Here is a 10,388-nt window from a genome sequence, read left to right as displayed (position 1 = left end):
AAGCTTAAAGGTGACTGTAATCTTTAAATTTGAAATATAACACTTGTTTTGATTGACTTTAATTCACTAAGCAAGAGCAGAATATGTTACATTATTATTTGTTTGTATTTTTATTTTTTTAGATTATTCTCAAAATAAGTGCAATTATCTGCCAATGCAGTAAGACAGTCACACTTTGTAAGACTTCTTATTATATATTTTCAAAACAAGAAGTATATTAATTTCAAAACAATATCAAAAAGCCAGATCTAAGATTGTAAGACTTGGATACATGGACACCTTTTGCAGTGCAGTCCTTTCTGTAAGCACATATCATCATAAAAAAAAATGTTTATATTACATGGCAAAATCAGATCTAAAAAAGTAACATTTTATTAAAATAAGCATAAGCACCAGTTCTACACGGGTGCTGGCCCCTGTTGGTCCCTGACTAGAACTGCCAGTGCTGGTAAATTGGAAGTAAATCTTCACCAAGTCTACAAAAGGTTGTTAACCAACCATTTGTGTCTATCTGCTAGAACTTTATGCTGTTTGATCAGAAATACGCCTGGGGGATTGATTTTAATTTATTTTGCCCATGAGAGTGATATGAATAACTTATTTCTGTTATTTGGGTGGGTGAGCAAAAACCCTATCAGAATATAACTAACCTTTCAAAAGCCAAGCTGTGCTGAATAATAGACTACAGTTATATTCTCAATATCACAACAAGCTTGCTGAAGCCTGTCATGGCTGAAACACCTCTCCCTAACACCAGTCACAAAACTGAATTAAAAGCAACCATTCTGCACATGAAAGCTCTATTGAAAAATATTCACAATATATGTCAGTAATCCTACCTAATGTGCGTTTTATGCATATGTATTCCATTGCTAATATTAGTTATTAGAAAAAATGCCTTTTTAAATGTACCTGTAAATTGCTAGTTCAAAGATAAATGTACCCTCTTCAGTGATCAATGGGAAATAAATTATTTTTGTAACAGAAAAAATCTAATCTTTAATAATAACTGCTGGCATGTTAAAATTAGAGAATTATAGATGAAAAAAGAATTTGCCACTCAAAAGATGGCGGACACGTTGACGTTTCGTTTCGGGTGGCGCCACCGTTTGGCAGGAAGCCTTCTGAGCGGAACGATGGTTTAGTGTCTTGTTTCCTACGGGTTGGTGGAACCGATTTTAAACGTATGCATTTTACCCAGAAGAATCTTTTACATGTGTGCCTTATTTGGCTTTTTCCATCAACAATAGAGTTATGCTGGGATATCTATCAGCACCAAAATGTTATCGATATGTTTATGGATTCTTAAAGCACCGTGTTCAAACAAGCAGACGTAGACACTTCTCTGAATCCTACGTTTTAGATGAGCAAATCAGAAGTTTTATATCAGAGAACACCGAGGTGGTTGTGGGATCGAGTCTGACGCCTGAGATAAAACTGAGATTGTTAACCCCTAACTGCAGGTTTTGGAGAGAAAAACCAGAACTCTGGCCTTTTACTGACCCATACTGGGCAATTTACTGGCCAGGTGGACAAGCGCTTTCAAGGTCCTACACAATCACCCCTTTAAATAAAGTTTATCTGGATAAAAAAAAAAAAAACCTTAATCTATAGTCGTTTCTGCATTCTTCTGGCAGGTACATCTTGGACAACCCTAATGTTTGTCAAGGTAGAGCGGTGCTGGATCTGGGGAGCGGGTGTGGAGCCTCATGTATTGCTGCAAAGCTCTGTTCTGCTGCTTATGTGGTGGCCAATGACATCGACCCAGGTATGATGCCCAACCATCTATATTCTTTTTAATTTAATTTTCATATTTTATTTAATTTTTTTTTTTTTTTTATCCTAATGTAGTGTTTTTCTTCAATAGATTCCAGGTCAGGTGACTCACAGACTCAAAACCTGTCTGAAATTGTTCTAATAGAGAAGGCACACTCATTTTAAGTCTTTATATATTTTTTAAAGTTTTAAGGTTGTTGTTACTACTGTGCTTGGTCCCTCCTTCCTGTCGCCTCTATGGCAACCCAGTCCTATTGGGTATTAACTCAGATAGCAATACCAAAATTTAGTATAAAAATAGGAAAATTTATTTCAGATTATCAGTATGCACAGGGGAAATGTTTGCAATATTATTAGCTTTACAATGGGTAGAAGACATAAAACCATTAAAAACATAAATTTGTTCAGATTCAAGCTCTGCATTATTAAGTTTAAAATATAAGCAATCAGGTATGATGATTAATAGTAGGATATCTAATGAATATTAGAAATATTTCACACATTATTAAGAATAAAAAATATGGGTTTGATTGTATTTGTATGAGTTCTAGGACATATTGGAGTAGAACGAAACGAGAGGGCAGATTAAATTGCGAAGACAGCAATTCAAAATCCTATTAGTTTTACAGTTAAAACAAGTAAATCAGAGGTCAAGCGTATTATTAAAGAACAATAGATGGAAAAATGGCACAAAAAAAGAGAGAGTAATCACAAGGTTAAGATTTGGGCATACAGGACTTAATTATACACTTTTCAAAATTAAAAAGCATGCTGCTGGCAAATGTGATTACTGTGGAAAATATGAATAGAACATGTTATACTGGACTGTCTTAAATATGAAAGGGAGAGAAGATATATGAGGAGAGAGTTTGAATGTATTGAGGAAAAGATTAATTTATTGGATATTTTGAGGAAGAATTTGGGGAGTAAACATGTACAAATAATTATTCAATTTTTAAAGAAAACAAAATTATTTCATAGAATTTTGATTATAGAGAGGGTGAATGTCTGTATGATATAGACTGGTAGAATACAAAGCTATGTATAGTTATTTCGTTTTTTTGTTCCTTTGAAATTATACATATGTTTATTAAGTAGATAGTCCATCATGACCCACACTCCATACCAGTGAGTTGTAGTAATGCAACTAAATGTTTGTTGCCAACCGCCAATAAATCCAAGAAGAAGAAGAGGGTAAGGAGAGTAGAACTGCAGAGAGGATCATTGGGGCTTCTCTCCCCTCCATAAAAGACATTTCCTCCCTACACTGCGTGTCCGAAACCCGTAACATTATCAATGACCCCTCACACCCCCACCAGAGGCTTCGGAGCATCTGATGCAGGTCCAGGAGATTCCTGAACAGATTCTTCCCCACCACCACCAGACAGCTGAATGTTGTATAAAATGTGGTTTCAAAAAAAACAAAAACAGTGCTGAATTTTGAAAACTAAATCATATAGCAGTCTTATGTTTACAATTGATCACCATGTTTACATTTTATCACTGCTGCACTTTAGAAATGGAAATATCTTGAGAGCTTTGAGCAACATTTCTTTTTGTATACACTCTGTGTTTACAAAATGACAATAAAGTCTGTCTAAGTCTAACTCTACATGTTCCTAACATTTCAGACAGCAAAGTGTCTTTTGCTGTCTGAAATGTTAGGACATGCTTGTCAAATCAAGTAATGAGTATCATGAAAACATATAGCTAGAGAGGGCCGGGTTGAAGGACAACACAGAAGCGCTGATCATTGCAGCATAGGAGCAGGCACCCCTAGCTGGCAAGCTGCGTGGCCTCAAACTCCACCGCCTTTTGTGAGATAAATCGGGAAAGTAAACAATAGAAAGCAACATGTAAGAAATTTAGTGCATAGTAACCTTCTCTTCTACTTAAAGTCCACACCCTTTGAAAAAAAAAAAATATTAAAATGAAAATTACTTATAATTTAATGATAATGTGTGTGACTCATTTGTATAATCTAGTAACAGGATTTACTATTGATTTTGCTTCAGTGGGCCACAAGACAAGGTCCACATTTTTGTCTTTCAAGAGTGTTTATTTCAGAAATCTGTTCACCATCTATACCCTACCACCTTCTCCTTTCAGTATTGTTGGATGGGTGGGTTCCTGTCGTTGTTTGTCATTGCATGAAATGCAGTGAGCAGCTATTTGCTACTTCATAGCATTTTTTCTATCTGCTATTTACAACCCTTATTTTGCAGTAAGGAAATTAGCCTTGTTCTATAATTAGTAATATCTTTTTAAAATTTGCCTAGGTTGGAAATTCGGCTTTTTTAAATCTCCTCTAAAGTTTTTATTTGTTTTTTTGTTCTCATTTGACAGCCTGAGGGATTTAGCTGCAACTTTCATTTGTTGCACACAATAACTAAGAGGCACTTTGCTGGTAACGGTTTCTCTGATTGTTCACTGAGGCAGACATAGTTTAAGTGAAATGCACACTTCATTAGCAGCGTTTCTTAGGTCTTAAAACCTTGTTTTCATTTTGGAAAAAAACCTTATTTGTATTTCTGTCTTTACTAAAATCCCATTTAAGTAGAATCCATAGGTTAATGACACAGTAGCAGTCACTAATTCCCTCTCCTTATCTTCAAATGTTCTTGATCTCCACCTTGCTCTTGTGAGAAATACAATAACAAACAAATAAACATGCTGGTATTGCATGACACTTGAAGCAAAGTTTGTGGCTTAACAATAATAAATTTAAAGCAACAAAAAACTTACAAAGGGAGACTGTTTCTCTTAGAACTAGTTTAAAAATGCTTACATAGGCAAAACAACATATAAACTGCAGCTGTATGATATGATTTTAATCAAGCGCTTTGCTTTTTTAGATTTTTTATTTATGATATGACAGACCTTTTACAAATATCTGGATTTATTTTCCTAACTTTTCTAAATGCAAAATAAAGACCATTCTATCGCCATGGCAACATCTATGCATGATAAAGTGTAAAATAAAGAAAAATAATGTAAGCCCAGACACCACCAATAATATATATCTTTATGCCAGCTTTTTCTCTTGTGTGTGTTTTTATGTGCACTTTTTGAATAGTAATCTTTCAGTACTTGTTAACTAAAGATTGTACTCTCTTTATCAAAATTTTCCCAAACATTTTTAACGTTACCGCATGGACAATTAGCCAATCCATCACTTGGTACCATTTTAACAAATGTCTTTCTAATGTATAGCAGAATATACAGGTCCAAAATACAGCACAGCAAAGTATACAATGCAAGTATAGTCATGAAACAGGGAAACAGGGACATAAACTTTCACGTGTTTTAAAATTACTTTATCTCTTAAATAGCATAGAGTCACTGACCAGTCCATTATAAAGTATTATAAAGGAAACTCATGTATCAAATGCTGTAAATTTTTTAGAACAACCCAAACCTCTATCCATCTCAGCCTCTGCAAAGCAGAAAAAGAAAGGAAACTCTTTTTACAAACAAGCTGGAGATGCAGATCCACAGACGAATGGCGCAGGAGGATCAGAACGTAGGACAAATTTGTCCCATGTCTTTCAGCAGCAGTGTGAAGTATATGTTGGTTAGGTCACCCAACAATACAGCACATCCTCTGGGAAACACTCTGATCAATAAAGGCGTATTTTCACATGTGATTACTTTCTTCTCATCAGGTCCATATCAATAAAGATTGGTGCCTCCATGCGGGAGAATCAAAGCCAATGGAAGCTCCTATATGCTTCAGAGAGCATGCTATGGATTCTCAGTCTGTAGCTCTTTAGGATTCAAAGAAAATCTGTTCTAAACCTGGTTCTTTAATGAAGTAAAGTATGTTCTCAGATTATGCAAAAAAAGGAAGAAAACATCTTTAGGTTAAAAAGAATCATTGATATAAGCATAAATTACAGAGGAAGCTTTACCTTTCAGGCCGACCTGACCACTGCTCTGATAAACAGCAGTGGCCTTGATGTCATGCTTTCACTCCTACTTATAGGAACACCCTCTTAGCACTCATTTCCCAAGATCTAAAGCAGCAGCATCCACCTCCCAGACCACAGCCTATCCAAATAAAGTAACGGAAAAGAGTGGTAAATCACAGGTCATGTTGCCCCGCACAGTTTCCAAAACAGAAAAACTATTGAAGTTAACAACCCTTCCTACATCTAACAGAGCATACAGATAACATTTCCTACATCTGTCTTTTACACATCCCTCTTTGGATTCATTTTATAATTCTTTATTTTGCAGATGATTATTTTTACACAATTAAGTATAGATGATTTTTATTTATTTTTTTCCACCAGAAGAGAAAATATGTGTAATATCTGTTGGTTTAATTTGAAAAACAGTTATAAGCTGTAAAATATGTAAATGTTCAGCCATTTTAGGCATCTGGCAGAAAATTCTGCTGTAGCGTATCTAAACTTACTGTCTGTGTTACAGTTGCAGCCGTCGTCACCAAGATGAATTGTGAACTGAACAATGTAGACCCACCTGTCTGTGTAACCGACAACATCATTGGTTCAGATGCCTCCTGCTTCGACTTGATCCTCCTGGGTGACATGTTCTACGATGAGGCCCTCGCCGACAGCCTTCACAGATGGCTGGACCGCTGTATCGAAGACAGCGGCACCAAAGTTCTGATCGGGGATCCTGGGAGAGCCCATTTTGAGGGACATGGCATCCGGAAGCTCCTGCATCATCTGGCCCAGTTTGAATTGCCTAAAAGTGTCAGGGAGCAGAACTATGGCCTCATATCCAGCCATGTTTGGTGTTATAATAGAAAACTATGATAACCTTCAACCTTTTGAATGCTTGATTTGATTAATTTTTCATAATCATCTGAATATGTCTCCTGGTCTAGAATTAGTAAGGGGCGAATCAGGAATCAAGACATTTATAAGAAATTCTGTAGCAGAAAAAATATATTTAAACTGGGGAAACCTTATTCAAGCACTAAACGTTACATGCCAGAAACACTATCTATGGTTCAGAAATGCTCATGTTGATACATGATTATTTTATACAAGGCAAATCAAGCCCTGCAGTTTTTTTCTTACTTTTCACAGGCATATAAACTTGCCAGAACTGGTTATTCATCTGCTGATTCATATACCGGTAATCAAATTAGACGTTTGATGTGATTATCTGATCTGCAGGTGTTCCTAAACTGGTTTTGATTCATGAACATTCAATGGAATTAACGCTTTAATGTGACTAACGGTGTCTTAAAACTGCAGTACTTACCAATTGAAGTGTTTTAAAATTTTCTTGTGGTTTGAATTTGATCACATTTTGAAATTCTATTTTTTTTTTTTTTCAAAATTTCAATGACCGTGATCTCTGACTCGGTTACAACATCAGTTCCTTCAGTAAATAACGAAAACACATAATTGGTGTTTTACAAAATAAGCTAATACTGTGCTTTGATTTTTGAGGTTAAAGTTTCCCCACTGAGATAAACTGCATTGTGGATATGTGTGGAAAAATAGAAATAATTGCTATTAATAATTTACTAAGAATCAGTGTTTAAAAAAAAAAATCATAGATCAATCTCTCTGCCACTTTATGTGATTGGTCAATTTTTCTACCCAGCTGCCCTTCGTCCATATGTATATCCATCCATCCTTGTTTCTGCTCCTCTATATATCAATACATTTATTCTATCATGCATTTCCTCTTTTAAAAATCTCATTCATATAATTCACAGTCTGGTAATTTATCTTGCTGTCTAATGTATAGATAATTGGAGTTCTCCTTAAGTGAACAGACTGTTGAAACATAAAAGGCTTGCATTGTGAAAGATTTTGCTTTTAAGAGATTAAACATGATACGAAACAGATGTGTTTCCAGTGAGGAAGTTCTTCTGTCAAAGGAAGTCGGTCAGAGCCGTAGGTCACGGAAAGGGCAAGTCAGCTTGTGTGTGTTGGAAAGCTTGATAATCGGTCCTTTTGCTAATGACTTCTACAGCCTGGCTGACCCTGTCTCTCTTAATGGAACAATACCAAGGCATGTTTAACTTCCACATACATGTATTTGATGCCTCTGAGGCAATGTGCAGATATAATACTCTCAAGTACACGTGCACATCCCTTGCATGTTTTGTGCACACAAATTCATTTCCATGAGAGGTTATAATTTGTTAGAAAAATGTATATGTTATCATTTTATTTCAAGTTACAGGGATTTGGCCAAGGAATGCAAAGTATTGTTCTAAATGAGGAGAGCAAATATTTCTCTCAGGGCCTGGTATTACCCAGCTATTCAGCCGTAGGTGACTGATAACATCTGCCCCCTCCTGGTAACATCTGACCCCTCCTGGTAACATCTGACCCCTCCTGGTAACATCTGACCCCTCCTGGTAATGTTTTACCACTCCTGTAATTCCTTTGAAGTCCAATAATAAAAGCAGCAGAAAAGAGAGGTTTGGGCAGAGTTGACATTGGATTACAGAATTAAGACCCTGGTGAACATGATGATGAACATCAATAGGGACAAAACAAACAATTAAGTGAAATGCGTTTAATCGTACTTCAAAACAGAACGGTTCTGGACATGTTAACTGCTAGCCAAGGCGGTGTATGTGTGATGATTAAAACATCCTGCTGTACATACATTTCTGATGCTAATGAAACTCATGTTACTGAAGCTATGTCTGCCTTAAAGCTGAAGTCTGTAAGTTTTTAAAAATCACTTTTTTGTCATATTGGCTTAAACTGTCCCTATGCCCAGACAGCAGTACATGTGATATGTAACCTGTGAAAATAACTGCTTCAATTGGTCCCGCCTACTGCCTGTATTGCAATCTGGAAAGAATATTTCGGGACGAGACAAAACAACCAATCACAGCCAGAGGAGCGTCTGATGGAGTGTCAATCACAGCTCACACACGCTGAATCACGCCCCCTCCCTCTCGCCGCTGAACCAGCCGCTGCCGCCCGGCTGCCGCAGTCAGGAGGACGCGCGTGGAAGTCATGGCGGAGCGACAGCCACCAGCGAAAAATAAACTGCCCTTACTGCCCCTGCCGACAATTGCTTACACGGCAAAGACTTCAAAAAAGAAGATGTCAATGGAAGAGAAAAAATCAAAAAAGAAAGAACTCGACCGAGTAGCCGCGCAGATGCTGTGAGAGGGGTGGAGCTTGGAGGTGGGGCATGAGTGAAGCAGAGAGGGTTGGGGAGTGGCGTGAAACCTGTTTTTCTTCAAATTTTCAGTCGAAGTCTGCTCTCTTCTCAATGTAACAGACTGCAGCTTTAAGGAATCTGCAAAAAGCCATGTCCCAGGATGCTGTTCCTCTAAGAATGGATTTTCCTCTCCTGGCTTATGTCAGGACCATGGTGGCACTTTTTGCTGAAAATAATGACACTGTTTATTGTTATCCTTTTCCTTTTTTGTGTTTTCACTGCATGTGTCATCCCTTGCCTAAAATCTATGGTTGCTATAACTATGGGAAATGTAATGTTTCAATATCGAATGCTTTCATAAACCCCTCTAGAAGAAGTGAAACTGGTAGTTTAAGTTTCTCTTGTTAAATGCTTAACAATATGATAGTCTCTTTGAAAATGCAGAAAGCAAGTAATGAGTACTTGAAGTCGGCTAAAGTTAAGCTTAAATTTTAAATAAAATAAACAGGAGCGAATTGTTAGAAAAATGTATATGTTATAATTTTATTTCAAGTTACAGGCATTTGGCCAAGGAATGTAAAGTTACTAAATGAGGAGAGCAAATATTTCTCTCAGGGCCTGGTATTATCCAGACATGCAGCGGTAGGTGACTGATGACATCTGACCCCTCCTGGTAACATCAGACCCCTCCTGGTAACCTCAGACCTCTCCTGGTAATGTTTAACCACTCCTGTAATCCCTTTGAAGTCCAATAATAAAAGCAGCAGAAAAGAGAGGTACAGGCTTTTCAAGGGGTCTCATCCTTGGTCTGTTCTCTCTCTCTCTCCTGCAGAAAAGAATGTTTGCTTTGTTTGGTTATCATTTCAGGGACAATAACTGGTTATTTTTATTAACCCTATCATAATAAGACTAGCATTCTTTGTGGAGAGTGTGGAAGCCTTGTATGCGTTGACCAGTGTTGTGCATGAACCCCTTCAATGAACAGTGTTCACTGAATCCGTTCATATATTTAGTAAACAAATATATGAACTGATCAGTTTTTTCAAGTAATGAACATGAACTGGGAGACGAATCATCAACACACACTGCTCATGTTTACATTCAATTGATAACGACCCTTTTATTGAATAATGTCAACAAGGTTTTACAGCACTTATTACAGTAAACAGCATGACAGGCCAGCATGTCTAATACTAGTGCTATTCTGCGCAATTCAGACTTATCTGCTGGTATTTGTGATGCCAGTTTTGCATAGCGCTTGGCAGAGTTTTATGAACTAAGAAAGGAAGACTAGGACAGAAAAAAATTCATGTTTTTGTGCAAACCGTGACCACTGGGACTTAACAAACAAGTCTGTACGTTAGCCACATCCGCTTTAAATTTAAAGTGACACATCGAGTTAAAGTATCTGAGATATCTTGGGAAATATCTGCCATTGAATAAGGAACGAAAGAAATCATTTTTGATACAGATCTTTTCAGCAGAACCCGAATGTT

At 36.9% G+C, this 10,388-nt stretch overlaps 1 protein-coding gene across 1 annotated transcript; it reads left to right on the top strand.

Moving 5' to 3' along the window:
• The first annotated feature begins 1,131 nt into the window (after nucleotides 1–1,131).
• etfbkmt (electron transfer flavoprotein subunit beta lysine methyltransferase) lies at nucleotides 1,132–6,614 on the top strand. The gene is given in 4 exon segments (XM_038305470.1): nucleotides 1,132–1,258; nucleotides 1,261–1,547; nucleotides 1,638–1,768; nucleotides 6,211–6,614. Coding segments are annotated over 4 exon segments (840 nt in total). The 5' UTR covers nucleotides 1,132–1,186; the 3' UTR covers nucleotides 6,561–6,614.
• Nucleotides 6,615–10,388: the final 3,774 nt, after the last annotated feature.

This window comes from Cyprinodon tularosa, unplaced genomic scaffold (assembly GCF_016077235.1).
Source record: "Cyprinodon tularosa strain WSP-4 unplaced genomic scaffold, ASM1607723v1 ctg56, whole genome shotgun sequence".
Classification (NCBI taxonomy): domain Eukaryota; kingdom Metazoa; phylum Chordata; class Actinopteri; order Cyprinodontiformes; family Cyprinodontidae; genus Cyprinodon; species Cyprinodon tularosa.
Note: the sequence above shows the minus strand (reverse complement) of the source record. Positions and strands in the feature narration are given on the sequence as shown.